At 45.4% G+C, this 16,218-nt stretch overlaps 1 protein-coding gene across 1 annotated transcript in view; it reads right to left on the bottom strand.

Annotated features, from left to right (window-relative positions):
* TMCO4 (transmembrane and coiled-coil domains 4) overlaps positions 1-16,218 on the bottom strand; it is a 35,326-nt gene that overhangs the window by 4,246 nt on the left and 14,862 nt on the right. Inside the window, exons 9-12 of the mRNA XM_031062921.1 lie at positions 15,947-16,083; positions 14,403-14,487; positions 10,672-10,789; positions 7,708-7,825 (exon numbers count right to left, since the gene is read on the bottom strand). Of these exons, the coding sequence (XP_030918781.1) occupies positions 7,708-7,825; positions 10,672-10,789; positions 14,403-14,487; positions 15,947-16,083 (458 nt within the window). The remainder of the gene's footprint in view (positions 1-7,707; positions 7,826-10,671; positions 10,790-14,402; positions 14,488-15,946; positions 16,084-16,218) is intronic.

The raw sequence follows: 16,218 nt of genomic DNA on the forward strand, positions 1-16,218 counted from the left end.
GCAACAACCTTGGAGGGGATCCTTCAGGATTCCCTTTTGGCTAATACTGTCTGTTTTCATAGCAAATGGCATTTTATGGGGGCTGAAGGAGTTCCTGGAGTGAGCTGAAGGTTCTGGAGCTCAGTGGATAATCACAGCTCACCTCCCAGGAGCCCTCACCTGCCCTGGGTGTCACACTCAGAGTGAAACCAAAGGGCAGAGCCAGCTCAGCCCCTCAGGTATTGTTATTTTTTGCTCTCCCTTTCCCAAAGCTACAGTGAAGGTGATGGCCAGGACAAGCACTGGAGTCCAGCCCTGCTCTGAACTGAGCTGCCAGGTCTGGGAGCTGTTGGTGCAGAAGAAGCTCAGATGTCCCTGCTGCTTTTCAAAAACTCCTCAGTTCTGTTTGCTGCCTCAGAACCCACACAGCCCGAATGGTGGCACAGGCTGATGGATTGCAGGGCTCCCAAGCTCTGCTAGGCTATCCCTCAAACTCCAGTCAGCTGTGCCAAGCTGGCAGGCTCCTCTGGTCACAGAGATTCCCACGTGTCACTGAAAGCCTTAATTGTGACTCTGGCTACATTCCTGCAGGACAGAGGGCATCCACAGAATCCCAGAGTGGTTTGGGCTGGAAGGGACCTTGAAGATCCCCCAATTCCATCCCTGCCATGGGCAGGGACAACTTCCACTGTCCCAGGGTGCTCCCAGCCCTGCCCAGCCTGGCCTTGGGCACTGCCAGGGATCCAGGGGCAGCCACAGCTGCTCTGGGCACCCTGTGCCAGGGCCTGCCCACCCTCACAGCCAGGAATTCCTTCCCAATATCCCATCCATCCCTGCCCTCTGGTAGTAGAAGCCATTACCTGTGTCCTGTCCCTCCATCCCTTGTCCCCAGTCCCTCTCCAGCTCTCCTGGAGCCCCTTTAGGCCTTGGAAAGGGCCCTGAGTTCTCCCTGGAGCCTTCTCTTCTCCAGGCTGAACAATCCCCATTCTCAGCCTGGCAGAAAATGTCCTGCTTTCCCCACAGTTTTCTGACAGCTCATGGCAAAGCCCTGATGCTGCCTGGGCAGAGGAGCTGGAAAATCCAGAGACAGCAGGAAACAGAAACCATTTAACACACCTTGACACAGGCTGTGCTGAATGAAGCTAGAATAGGAATAAAATTCTTCTGTTGGATCCTCAGGAAACAATGTCAAAGTGAGGACAGTGAATACATCCAATAATTCAGAAGCTACAATTTAAATGGATTTATTAAAAAATTGATTCAATTCACCAATTGAATTTGGCACCTGCAGCAATGGTGCATCCTGGGCACCAGCAGTCCTTGAGAAACCAATCAAAAATATATTTGAGGAAAAATTGGTAGAGCTGAATTTATTTTGGAAATCCTGACAATTCCATTTGCATTATTCCTCTTAATTGTTTCTATTTCTGCTCTGCCAAATTGAGGGAATAAAGAATTATTCTGCTGAGGCTCAGAGGCTTTGCTTTCACATCATCCCATTGCACAATCACAGTCCTTGTGGACAGAATAAGTCACTCAATTCTTATTTTTCTTCTCATTTCAAAACTCACTTGACTGGTAAAAGTTCTCCTTTCATTGCAGTGATATTTTTTGAGCCAGACTGTAATTTTTGCCTGCAATCATCTTTCAGCCACAACAGATTGATCATTGTCACTTCTGGGGTGGTAATTGAGGGATGTTCCCCTCAGACACCCTCAGGCAATTCTACACCAAGGCAAGAGTTTTTTCCAAGAGTTTTTTCCATCAAACTTTGATATGTTTTGTGATCAATGTTGAAAATTCTGAGTAATCACTGCCTTTTGCTGGATTCATCCATTGCTGAAAATCTCTGCCAGCTTTATGCTCAATTTACTTTCAGCAATTCCAAGAGGAAGATGGAGAAGAGTAAAATACAGAATAGAACAAGAAAACCCAGGAAGCAAATGGAGGAATCAAGTTCTGAAGGTCTAAGGAACAAATGGAGAGCAGCTGTACATTAGTGACAACAGGCAGCACAAAAGTGGGAATTAATATTCTGAATTAGTAAAAGAGTCCTTGAAAGAATTTTAAGGGAAATGTGCCTTCAGAAATGTCCCTCTGTTGCCAGAAATGCACTCCAAGCCACCCCCCTGAAGGAAACAGCTCTTCCATTGATTTTTCAGCTGTTTGTGGAGCTGCTGTTGACTATTTTTTGTTGATGCTTTTCCCAACAACTGCCACTCATTTATAAGGTAGCTACAATTAAATACTCATTTTTTGGTGCCAATCCAAGTGGAAATTATTTAAATTCAATGGTTTAAAGAGTGTTTTAAAAGACCCAGTATAAACCCAGTATAAACATATAATTATCACTGGGAAATAATTTGGACATAATATCTTGGGCCATGGAGGACAAGAGATCCCAAAAATAAAGACTGGATTGATACACTGAATTTGAGTGATCCTAAAAAGAGCTTTGGGGATCCACGTGTCTGCCACTAGAAACCACAGCAGGCCACTAGTGACCCAAAATACTGGACATATTGATCACACCAGGATTATGGAAAATTCTTCAGGATTCCACACAAGAACATGAGATGAGGTTTGGTGTCCATAACCAGAGGGATGCATCAGGACCAGCCTGAAGCAGAGCAACTCCTGCAACACCCAAAGGGGCTGTCACCCTTCCTCTCCCCATCTTGCTCCAGGAATACACAAGATTTGGCAGCTCAAACATCACCACCTCTGCTGCTTTCAAACCAGGTTCTCAGCCCAACTCCACAAAACAAGGTCACCTGAGATTAACTAAAGGAATTTTTGCTGATTTTGGGGACAATGACCTGTTCTGACTCATCCCTCATAAGCTGATGGCAATAATGCGTCTGGGCAAGAAGTCTTGGGCATTTGGAAAATTCCAAGAGCTGTGGAGCAGTGCCATGTCTCTCCTCAGCAATGTGATATCCTATAAATCCACCTCATGGGGATGTGAAGTAGGTTTAAACCCTCCCTTTCCCTCAGTGTCACCAGGGCAGTGACACTTTGTGGTATTTCAGTGACATTCAGCTCCTATCAATAATTCAGCTGCTCTAATTGCAGCATCTCAAACACATGATGTGCACAAGGTGTCAGCAAAGTCAGCCTTCCCCCTGATTAACACTTCTAATTGGCTGCTGCACTGGGATTTGTTTCCATGTTAGCTGAGAAGGTCAGAATGGGAGCTCAAAGGGAGCAGAGAAATAACACAGAATCAATGTTCATGTTCCAGCAGAAGACAGGAAATTAAAAGCTGAATTTTCTATCCTTAATTCACCTGTCTGGGCTCTGTGTGGCCATTCCTGAAGATTCCAGCTGAACAGTACTTTGGGAAAACTCCTTTGCTTTGCTCCACAAAGGGCTGGGATGGGGAAAGCTGCCTGCAAAGCCAACAGCTACAGACCTGCCCACTGCAAACCAGGAAAGAACAGGGGGTGCAGCACCTGCACTTGCAGGAACTGTCCCACTTCCACATGCAAAGGGCTCTAAGGGGGAATAGAAGATCTGTCAAAGGCGATTTGTGATGCCAGTTGTTATGTTCCACGGGAGAAAGATGTGCTGGCATCACAACTTTGCTGGCTCTGCAAAGGAACAGTGAATTTCCTCGGTTGGACTGGGTTTGATGGAAATACAGACCACCTGTGAGTCACTCAAATGGGGCACTGGTCCCCTCAGCTCTTCTGGAGCTGAAGGAGAAGCTGCAGTCCCAGGAATTCAGCCCTGCCCAGGGTAGCTGGGGGCTGTGAACACTCTACACACTCCACAGATGATGTGGGAATCCCCTGTGGAAGGATACACACGTGTTCAAGGCACCAAGGGCGAATGGGAAAATCCCTCCTGTAGATCTGCAGGAAATTGTGGCTCTCTGCTTGCTCCCAGTTGTGGGAATTAATTTGGGCACCAGCCTTATGAAATATGAGTCCTGTAAAATGGTTCTCCCTGCCTTAGAAGCAGCTGAGCATCCCCAGGCTCCCACAAAGCACATCCAGCTCGAGCAGTGTGTGTGTGCTGGAGTGAGGAGGGACATCAGCCTTTGAGGTTTGTCAGCCACAAAGCAAAAACAAACTGTAAGTTATTAATGGCCTCCTTTGCACTTTTCTTTTGGAAAAGCTTTTTCGGTTTCTTCCTCTGTTCTAACACAGTGACACTGCCAGCACTCTCTGCTTGTGTCCCAAAGGGAGAAAACATATTGAATATGTATTTAATGTGGGATTCTTGGAGCTCCCAAATCAACAGCAACGAGGAGCACAGGAGATGGAGCCACTGATGATTCCAGGGCTGTGGAAGCCATCCCTGTGACCTCACAGCCCAACAGACAGATGCAATTGTTTCCACAGGCCCTGGATGTTGCCCTGAGGGGAGAGGGGCTTCTCCTGAAGCCAAATTCTGCTCCAAGCTCTTGTTCCTCTGATCCTGCCCATGGGGAAGTGGCACTGCTCACTGAGAACAAATGAAACAAAGGAGCAATGACATACTGGCAACCTTTTTTTGCCTTTCCAACTCCCCAGGGTTCTTAATTAATCCACATTTTGTAACCACAATTAATTCTTTGCTGCAAGTCTTGGGAATACAGTGGGAAAAGCCACAATTTAATGTGTTTGGAGAAAAAAAGCCTGACTCACAGAAGTGCCAAATCAATTGGATTTCACAAAATTCAGACTTTCCATCTGCTTGTGGTATTGATGTACCTGACTGCCTTGAAGCTGTCTTCCCTCATAATGGGAATTTTGGTCCCTTTTCTGAGAGCTGACAGGAGGGTGGATCCAGGCGGGGGACTGGTCTCTTCTCCCAGATGACAAGTGAGAGGACAAGAGGGAACGGCCTCAGCCTGTGCCAGAGGACATTTAGATTGGATCTTAGGGAACATTTCTCCATGGAAAGGGCTGTTCAGCCCTGGCACAGGGCAAGGATGGCATTCCCTTCCTTGGAGGGGTTTAAAAGCTGTGTGGATGTAGCACTTGGGGACATGGGTTAGTGGTGGCCTTGGCAGTGCTGGGGGAACAACTGGCCTCAAGGGTCTCTTGAGAACTTTTCCCCCCTCACCAATTCCACAATTTTAAGATCCATCCCTGCTCCCCCCTGGGCTTCCAGCCATGCATTCTCACGGCCTCTAAACCTGCAAGTTCATCCCTAACTGCTGCTGCTGTGAAACTGCCCATTCCTGACTTGTTGCTGACTCCTGAGCCTCCCTGAAGATGCTCCTTGAGCAGTTCTGCAATATTCAAATATTAATTCAGATTGCACTGAACAAACTCCTCTGGGAACAAACAGCAATCAGGATAATCCCCTGCAGCTCCACAACTTCCTTGGTCTCTAACAGGTGCTGTCAAATAAATCCACAGAATAAATCAGCCCCTTTGTAACCATGAGGAAGGATTTTATAACTGCATTTGCTGAGTGGGAGGATATTTTTCTCTCTGCTTTTTTACTGACAGTCAGATAAAATCACACTAATCAAGAGAGACATGAGATGGAGGCCTTGGGGGTGAATTGCTGTTTATACTGAGGGCTCCTAATCCTCCACTCTTTTGAGGATTCTGGTGCTACAGCAAAGAGAACCAAGCTGTTTGGATACAGACCAGTTTTCATTATGGATGGACCAGGAGATGCCAAAAATACTGATGGTGCCTTCGTAATATTTTCATGCTGAGCACCTTTGCATCAGCTATACTTTATTGTTCTTTCACAGCTTGTCTTTCTCCTGGGAGGACACTCACAGGGACCTCCAACAAGGGCAGCTGCAGGGGTGGACCTGGTACCCATAAAGAAAACACCTGTCTCTCTATATCTTTAAATATCACTTTGTATTTTTTTGTTATGCTACTGCACTGTACTTGCAGCAAAATCCATCTTTGCTTTCTTGCCACTTTAAAAAATATTGCCCCTGGATACTTCCTTCCCCATTTTTGTTCCTTTTATTTCTAAAACGTTCAGCAGAATGCACTGTATTTCTTCCCATGGTCTGGAAAATGGATCAAGGCAATGACACCTACTTAACATACATTTTTCCTCCCCAGAGCTTTGCAGTGAGATGAAGGAAGTGTCAATTCCTTCTGAAGGAGAGCAGCACTGGGACTGACTGCTGGCAGCAGGCAGCCAGGATGCAGACACACAGCCCTGGGAGATGAGCAGAGAGCAACTCTGCAAACCTTATTCATTCAGTGAAATGTAAATCCTGCTCCTCTGAGGAGAGTGGAGAAGCTGCTGTGATCCAGGCAGGATAAAGCGTGCAGGGCTCCAGGGGTTTTCATGCTTCAGGAGGGAGAGGGTCATGAGAAGGAGGGTCTCTCTAGAGAACTCAAAAAGAGAGGGGTGACATGGACTGACTGACAGGAAATGTCACCCCCGTGCTACCACTTGGCATCTTGGGGACTTTCATGCCAGCAACAGATGTCAGAGAGCAAATGAGTACTGGCAGCTCTGGGAGGGTGAGAAAATGGATGTGGGAGTGTGGAAATGCTGACAACCCAGAGAGATGCAAGGATGCATGGGCCATGTTTAACAGCCTCCACTAAACCCCCTCCTCCTGGGAAGCCCCTGTTTTGTTCCTCCAAGGGTCTGTTCTTTCTGCTCAGCACCAAGCCCTGCATGTGCTGCCAAGGGCTGTGCAGAGCTCAGTTATCATGAATGAAAAGAGTTGAGAACAGTTGGGTATTTATAGGCTTAGCAAGCTGGTGCTCCAAAAAATCTAAAAGCTCTTCAAAGTGCCTGTAGCTCCAGAGCAGCACTGATGGTCCCTGCCAGCTTGTGGGGACACTTGGGAAGAAGAGCCAACCATGGAAGTATCCCAAGCTTTGTGTTGGGCATCCTCCAGGTTGCAAAGAGGAAACAATAAATTAAAACATTAAGATATGGAAAAAACACAATGGCATGCCCAAGATTTCTGTGGATATGGATACACAAGATAAGATCTGCCTAGTTTTCTGTGGAAGAGGTCACTTCTTCTGTGGAAGAGACAACAACGTGGTGACGAGTTTAAGATAATTGAGTAGAATATTGCTTAGATATATTGCCAGATGTTCTAACAGTGGCTTATCAGTAATGACACCAGACAGCTTTGAGGCACCTAAATGTTTCCCAGATATACCAGTGAATCTCTCCCTGTTTCCTGGAGACACACTGTGAAAAGGCAGCAGGACCTGGCAAACCAATCATTGCTATCACAGAGCTTCTGTAATTCCAAAGCAGTTCCGGCTCCTGCAGCCCTGGGGACCAAGGTACAAGGGCCAGGAGCCTGTCCCTGCCTGAACCTGAGCACTGTGGAGGCTCCACCAAGATAAGATAGTGGCTTGCCGGGTGCGTGTTTGAGATCCACGTTTTCCAGGCGCTGATCCCACCTCCCCAGGATCCACACTCACAGGGCTTGGCACTCAGCTCTTTCCAACCCAAACCATTCCATGGTTCTCTGATAGCAAAGCCTTTCTTGAGGAGTGACAGAATTTTCTATCTCCACTATGAGATATGTCAGAACCAAAAAACCCCAAACATATCCAAGAGGAGAGGTAGATTTTCATTGTTTTGGTCAGTGTTGAGCACTAGCTGGGCCAACAAAATCCAGAGGGAAGTGGGGATAACAGTTCTCTCCAAGACAGTAAAGAGGGACAACATACCTAGAGGGGCTCTCTTCAGTCCCCAGCTTCCCCAGTGCAGTCAGTGTGGGGTTACAGTGCTGCAGGCAAAGAATGATGGAGAAAAAATGAGAATATGAGAACTTACCACAGAGGAAAGGTCCATGTTCACCATCCTCCTGTCATCCAGGTCGACTGGCTGGAGGCCTGCGACGTTGAGCTGGACAGAGGAGGTTCTGTAAACAAAGCTCAGCAGCCAGTCCCCCCTGGAAGCAGAGAAGAGTGGGAATAATCTTGTTGCCCAACCAATGCCATGTGGAATCAAAGAATTCCAGAACAGTTTGAGTTGGAAGGGACCTTAAAGCTTATCCTGTTCCCCCCCCCCCCATGGGCGGGGGCCCCTTCCACTAGATCAGGTTGCTCCAAGCCCTGTCCACCCTGACCTGGAACACTTCCAGTGTGTTACTACTCAGACCATGAGGAAGTGGAAGTGCTGGGAAGCACAGTGATGTCTGGACCAAGACCTGCTGCAGGTCTGTGTGATGTAGCAATCACACCAGGAATGACTTGCTGGATTCAGGGCAGGTTCCTGGGAAACAGGGGTGCAAGTCTCAACTGAATCCTGATCCACGGCTGTCGTGTCTTTACCTGCAGGGAGTTTAAAAATCTGACCCTTCTGTTTATTTCTGTGTTTGCTCAGAGTTTGCACATTGGCATATTTCATCTTTTTAATGTACTGGTATGTTCTCCAGGCCATAAAGCTGTAAAAGTGATGAGACCTACAACACTGATGTTGTGACATAAATATTGACTGTGAAGCTCTTGGGAGTGCTCCTGATTTATAGGTAGAAATACATGGCTTCAGTGACAGAGCTAGGAAGGGTTTGTTCCCACTCTAAAGCAGTGCCATAAGTCACTGTGACAGTTTCAGGGTAGACTGTAGCATGAGGAGAGAAGGAAATACAAAACTCTTCTGAGCTGAGCAACAGCATAAAATCTGGGTACCAAAATGCCACTGTAGTCTACAGAGCAGATTTAAGTGGGACATGAGTGAGATTTGTGCTCTGTGATGGCAGCAGGTGAAATGCTCCTGGCAAAGGTGCCCATTCCTGGCTACTCCCAAATAATCCACACTAGGAGTTCTATGCAGAGCCCTGCAAAACCTTTACAACACATTCACACTGCTCAGGTGTTGGTTCTTTCAAAAGCTGAGCCAGTCCAACTGATTTGGGTGAGGTTTCCCACTGGGAATTCGCAGCCCTGCTGTTTAAGTGGGAGGGGACAGCTCCAAGAGCTGACAGGGCTCTTACTTGCCCTGTCCCTTCATTCCAAAGCCGAAGGAGAACAAGGACTGAAGCTCAACAACTGGGCTCAAATCTGATCTCACAGGAATTCTACTCAGTGTAATTCATCCAACCTAAAGAGAGTTACTCCTGAAGTGACAGAATGAGGCCACCCTTTGTGCAAGCAATAGACCAGAGAAATCAGAATCAGGTGACGCCTTACCACAAAATGTTTGTATAATCTTTCTCTCTACCTCAATCCTCACAGAAATTCCCCAAATCTCTCAATTCCCTCCTCTAGCTGCCCCTCATGTTGCCTGAATAACCCTCTGGACACACACACACTGTATTTTATTCCAAGAGCACAGGCAGGCTTGGAAACTGTAACAAATCTTTTTTGTGTCTCTGTCTGTGTGTGTGTTACAGGAAATGGATACATTGAGCAGTGATACAGTGAAATTTCTTTCTGTAGAACACAGACAGGAACAATATTTTCTGGGTAAACTCAGTTATATGCAATGATTTCTATGATTTGTGGTTTCTTGGAGGAACTCAGAGCACTCCCAGGCAAGCAGCTTTTCCTTATGGTACAGGAAGAAACACTGCAAGTGGTGTTTACATCTGGCATCCCTAAAAATTCTGGGATCCAAAGAGGACAAAAGCAACAATTCCCCACCTAGCTGAGAGATAGGACTGATAATTTGTTGTTTTAACCTTGAATACTTTTAATTAACTTATTTAATTATTCTTTCTAAGTTAAAACACTCTGTTAGAATCACAGTAACACAGCACTTCCCCACCTTCTATGTATGTGTGTAGGCATCCATGCGGATGCATGCATGGAAAACACCAGCAGCATTTTCACCTGCCCTTGACCCAAGGGCTCATGGCTTTGTAAACTGTCTTGACTTGAAGATTCTTTGCTAATTTTCTTGCCTGGTTATTTCTCAATTTATTTCACCATGTTCCTAGTCTTCCCTGCTTATTCCTTGGTTTTAATTTCCCCTTATCTAATTGTGCTGGTAAGCAGTGTTCCTGCCACAATTATCTTCCAAGACACAGTCATTAGGTTTGAAGCTGTCACTAGACTACTTAATAGCTTTTCTGAGATTGCTTCAGCTGTTTCAGGCCTCTGAACCTCCCTCTTCTCACCCAGCAGCTCCCATAACTCTGCACAACAGTTGTCTGCTTTTATTTCCAAAATGTTTTTCAATGTGGTTTTAAAGGGCTGGTATTTGTTTTGAAGGCAATCTTTGTATTCTTTCATATCCTTACTAAATTTGCTACAGCTATTCCAGTTATTCTTCCTTTGCAAGTTCATGTGGACTATCTTGACCAGAAACCCACTCCAGATATAAACCCCTTCAATTTGCTTGAGCTCCTTCCCTTCCATTGTGATTTTCACATATTTTTCCCCATAAGCAGCCACAAGTGAACTGCATCTTAAAGGTTTTATAGATTCTAATTCCCATTCTTTAAGTCAGCAAACTTAACTGCTGTATTTACAGTCCTTCACACAAAGCTGAGATTTAAAGGGCCTTCAGAATACATCAGATTACACACACAAACCCAGGCACTTTAGGCTGTGAGTGGTAGAACTCTCTATGAACACAGGTTTCCAGTGGCACAAAGAGCCAAGAGCTCTGTCCAACAGCTCCAGGTGCCTCCTGAAGCTGCCATCTCAAATGGATCTGAGGCAGAGGCCTGGAGGGATGAGGCTCTGGCACTGCTCAATCAATGTCCTCACCAGCACTCATAAAATGCTTGAAAGGGATAATGCCCCAAACCATTTCCAGGCTAACAAGGCTGGGCACTGAGCTCACACTGACCTGCAGAAGCCATTTATGATCCTGCCTGACACCACTCTGGTGAGAGCTCTCCAGTGCTTGGCTTCTCCTTCCACCGGAGCTCCCAGTAAGACAACGTCTTCAATGATCCCCTGTGAGTCTGTCGAGGTGAAAGCAGAACAGTTCAGATTTAGAAGATGGATCAGAAAATATTCTTATGTGAAGTGTGTTCAGATGTGCAAAAAAATAATAATTTAGGTGAAAATCAATTTGATTGAAAGATAGAAACAATGGAAAGGAGGATCATAAATAAAACTTTGCATATATCTTAAGTGTCCACAATTCACCTGGAGTTAGTAAATGTGAAAAACTGAGATCCTCAGACAGGGCAAAGGACCAAGCACTGGGAAGGAGAAGTGGCCTGGCCTCTGCCCACAAAGGTGCTGTTCAAGCAGCAAACCTCTGGAAAGGTCTGGAAATCCCTGGAAAGATCTTTCTGCAGACTCACTGATGTGGGTTTGCACAGAGCTTTGAAACAGGTGAAGGGGTCAGAGATCCCACAGAGTGAGCAAACGTTGTCATACATGAAGCATGAGGAGCTCTTCCCATAGCTGATTCTATGAAGAACATGACCTGAACATGCAAGGGGAAATCCCAAATTGTTAGTATTGATTTGGAAGTAGCAACAATGGAGGCACTTGCCAATACCCAGTGAAGATCCATCAAACTGCTTTGATTTCCTTCTGCTGTAACATGAATGCCCAGGGCCTGATTTGCTGCACAGCATTGTTAACTTTTAAGCATAATAAATCTTCCTCACTTACCAGAGGAAGCAGCTGGGCTATTTCAGGAGGAATAATGATGGAATGAGAAATATTGGGCAGCCCTGCTACTTTCCTAAACTCCTGAACAATATATCAGTATCTTCCATAAATCTTTGTAAAGAGAGATGAAGCCTCTGATGCCGCAGCAGTTAAATGGAAGACTCATGAGCAGAACATTCCTAATCCATACTCAGCACCTGTGGGAGACCAGGCTCCATAGACCTGAGCTAAACCCAACATTTGAGGGAGAGGTTCTGCCTGGGCACTTTTCAAATGTAAATCACTTAGCTTCCTTTCCCTGATGGCAGTAAAGGATTGGAGCTGCCTGCAGTGCCTGCATCCTTCTTTGCCGTGTAAATCCCATGCCTGACAAATCCAAATGAACTCTCCTGGAATTACTTCTTATTGCAGAGCAATTTTTGCACCAATCAAAAAGAGCAAAGAGCAATTCAATTTTGTGAGTGTAATCTGTGAGCAATAAAGCCCTGTTCCCATAATTATGGGCAATGAAAAGGAAGCACAGAGTCTTGCGGGAAGCTTGTCCCAACCAAGGTTCTAAATTCCATGTCCGTGGTGTGAGCCAAGTGAATAAACAAGCAGCTAATTCATCAGGATCCTGAATATTTGGCCAAGGTGTTGGAAGCTTTTGTTTCTCCAGTCCTTTGTCCAGCTTATTGCTCGCTCAGAACAAAAAAAAATGTTTAGCCTTGGCTGAAAAATGTTAATTTTCTTTGAATGTTGACAGGATAGAAAACTGGGAACAGATCACTGGCCTGCAGAGCAGCTGAGGCTCAAGATAAATGAAATCTATTTCACAGTTTGTAAATCTTTTAGATGATGAAGAACAATAAAGTCTGTAAAAGCAGTGAAAAAAAATTACTTAATTAACCTTTTACCCTCATAGAGAGTGGCTAATGAATAAAGAGTTTTATAAAGGAAAATTTCCATTCAAGTCCAAACAGGTGAGAACAGAGTGAGAATGAGAGGCCAAAATTCAAACCTGATTAAGATGATTTCTCCAGAAAAGGTGTGGAAGAAAGAAGCTGTCCCAGAGACCATAACCAATCCTGGGAGCTGGGCTTTGCTGTGCCCTAGGGATGCAACTCACAGGGAAAGGGAAAGCACCTCAGCACATCAGTCCTGACTGGAGGGAGAACAGCACTGGAATTCAGCTCTGGCTGTGTACAGATGTTCCAGGGCAGAGCTGGCAGCAGTATTCCCAGGACTGAGCACAGCAGGGATCACACCCCAGTGGGATACTGGTCACATGAGCTGTGATCAGTACCAAACAGTGCGTGACACCTCACCCCTGTCACACACAGCTGGGTTTCAAGGTTTGGTCTCTGGTGGTAACAGCTATTATCAATTTGCATTAGTTTGCTAATTGCTAAGTATTTACTAAAAGGCATGGGAATCACGATGAAGAAATCAGAGCAATGATCCTCCCACGCAGTAACGTGTCTCTGATGGCTCATTGACTCCAGCTCCTGCCATAATGGCATTTTCTGGAAACCTGCTGAGCTCTGGCTCCCGAAGTGCTCCGTGATGAAGTATCCAAAGGTTGTTCCACTGCTTTGCAGAGAAGCATTTGAACAGAATCTGTGTTCCTGCCATGGTGTTTCACTGGCCAATCCATCATTAGCTCTTTGTCCTCAGAAATGCCAGTGCCATCTGGATGCAGAGCCCTGCATGACGAGGCCGTATGTTCCTTTTGTGTGAGACATCCAAGTCCAAACCCAAATCAGTCTCAGCTGTCCCAGGTCCCAGCTCTGCTCCTTCTGTGGCTTGCTCTGGAATGTGCCTGTGAGAGTGCCTTGGCAATCTGTGCTAAACATGCTGCTTTTCATCTCACAAACAGCTCAGCTTTCAGAATTCAATTAAGGAACTGAAAAACCAGTGTATGGTGGGAGCTGTTCAGATACATCACCACAGTGCTTGGATTTCTCTGCAGTGGCAGCCAACCTTCCAGACCCCTAAGGATTTCCTCCCTAAGCTATGGGCTCGTGCCATTCCAGAGCCTGCAGACTGAAATAAAAACCTGGAAATACCTCAGCCCTTGGCACTCTCAGGACACAAAATGTGTAGATCTAGGGCCAGATTAGGATCTCGGTTCTGGCTCCAGTGTAACTCCATAAGGATTATTCTGGATTTGATTATATTTATTTTGAGAACAGAATTCCTGTATTTGAAGACTTTTATCTTAAATCAGAAGTGAAGTTCTGGCACACAGCTGTCAATCCTGACCTTCTCCATCCTCACTTGACTCCGTTCCCACCTTCTTGGACTTTACTGGACATTTTCCTTTATAAAATTCCCTAGTTATGATTTACTGTGAAGTAAGTGGTTAATGAGTTAAATTGCTACATGGGGGGAAGGCAGGCTGCACACACTCCCTGCTGACTCAACTCCAAGATACAATTTTCATCAACTGATCATAATGATTTTACTCTTTTTTTTCCTAAATTAAAAATAGAAATCTATTAATAAACAGAACCACAATGGGTAATAAATTGGCAGATGGTTTTATACTTGACTTTGGGGGAAAATTACCATGAAAATAGCAGATGACAGTGGCATTTCAGAGACTTAAATGGAAGGCAGGACTCAGGGAATCAGATACAAGAGCTGCAAAGAGCTCCCAAGAAAGGCAAAGCATCCTCTGCTGGGATCAGGCAGTGCACGGGCAGCTCCAGACTGATCACAAATGTCACGTTGTTGTTCACAGACCAAAATGATCCACTGAAACCCCTCAAGTGAAGACAGTGGATTTTTTCTGCTGGATTGGGGGAAATGACAGAAGAATTTGGCTCCAAAGGCATTTAAACCTTGGGGTTTTTTGTTTAATTCCTATCCTAAAAGAGCCAAGCTGTATTCTTCCTCTTGGAAGAAAAATTTTTCCACCAGGAGTAAGGAAAATAAAAGAAAAAATGGTTAGAAGGTGAATGTTACCTTTTTCCTGAGCCATTTCCTGCAGGCAGAAGTAAATGACTCTGGCACCCAGGCTGAAGCCAATCAGTGTGACAGGTCTCTGGCCCTGAGAAAGAAGGAGAGGAAAAAAATGCCACCAAATGGTGTTTTCTCTGGAAAGAGATCAGGCTGGGGATCCCTGAGAGCCTGAGACACAGCACCTGCTTGTGAAATAGTGGAGCAATTTGGTCAGTTTCAAAGGGATCAGGTCTTCTCAAAGTTATCCCCAGTTCAATATGGAGAATGCTACATATTTGCATTTTGTATGTTTTGATCTTCAGAAAATCAACTGAAAACAATCTAGTGATCAGAAGTTACAACAAAGGGGATGTTTCAAACAGAACCAAAACAGATGCTGTCCTTGGTTTGAAATTTCCAAATGAAAACCTTATTCAAGGAAGAAAATTTTCCTAGAAATGTTTCAATACGCAGAAGAAGAAGCTGTAATACAAAAATACTGACCACTTCCAGATTTCAGGCTGAGTGGCAGCAGCAGCATGCAATGGTTATAAAAGATGATGTGGCTTTTAAGCTTTAAGCTTTTATTTTGAACAGCCTAATAAGATTTTCTGTAAGATTAAAGGGAGCCTAATCCCAACATCAATGAAAAATGGTCTTAGTAATATCCAGGGAGCAGGCGTGCAATTGACACCCCAGACATCTCATTAACTAGTTTTAGACTCTCCAGCATACTGGAATGTATGTTTTCACAACAGCAAATGCTTAACAGGCAAGAACAAATGCCCCATAGCAAAAGAAAGGGCTAGTATGAAATAAAGTTTATTGAATTTTCTAGGATTGGGTTTTTATGAGAAATCAAGTTTGTTCCACCTTTGCTGTTTCACCTTGCTGGGACACACAGCTCTGGGGCCATGGCTCCCCTTGGGCTCCTCTGTGATCAGCAGTGACTGGTGTGAGACAAACACATGGCCAGCAAACACCAGCTCTGGCCCAGCAAATGATGGCAGGCTTTTGGGGGGGCAGAAATGTCTTCTTCTGAGCCTTTTCAGAGAAGCTGTTACTTCTGTCAGGTACCAGCCCGTTCCCCTTCTCTGCAGGCAAAGCCACAGAGCCACTGGGCACTGGCTGTCACCCACTTTTCTCTCAGGTAGTTTTGCAGGTGCCTCTTAATGATACATAAATATTTTTAACACTTTGTATTCTCCTTTCCTTTTCACCCATCCTCACCTCCTGCTCTCTGACTTCCATTAGGTGAGTGGGCCTGGCTGTGCTGTGACAGGGTTAAGCCATGGGTCATTTATGACCTGGATCTCTTCTTCCTCATTGAAAAAAAGCTTTGGTTTAAATGGAACAAATCTCAGCAGGATTTCTCTGATCCACTTGGGACCTCCTCCTTTTCCCCAGTAAGCCAGATATGGTCACCTTCATGCAGCACTCTCTGTGTTTTTGTTGCATTAATTTTTGTCCCCTTAGAAAGATGCCATTTAACCAACATGACTATAAAACTTCACCTCCCTGGGCCAGTCCCTTCCAGCTGTTACTCCTGGATAACTGTGGCCAGTTACCTGCTGTCTGCTGAGCAGGATGTGTGCAAGGTGCTTGCCCACTTCAGCAGAGCGATGCAGACACACTCCCCAGGGGTTGTCAATGACACTGGCAACAGTCAGGAGTGATGCTGGCCAAGTCAAGGCTGTCACAATCCCTGCAACACATAGAGGTTCCTTAGAAAACATCAAAAGCAAGAGAGTTCACTGAAATTAAAGGCTAAGCCTAGGAGCTTATGTAATTTCCAGCTCTTCTTTCCTAATAGCTGTGCTGAGAAATGCTTTGCTGGACT

Source organism: Geospiza fortis, unplaced genomic scaffold (assembly GCF_000277835.1).
Source record: "Geospiza fortis unplaced genomic scaffold, GeoFor_1.0 scaffold353, whole genome shotgun sequence".
Lineage (NCBI taxonomy): Eukaryota > Metazoa > Chordata > Aves > Passeriformes > Thraupidae > Geospiza > Geospiza fortis.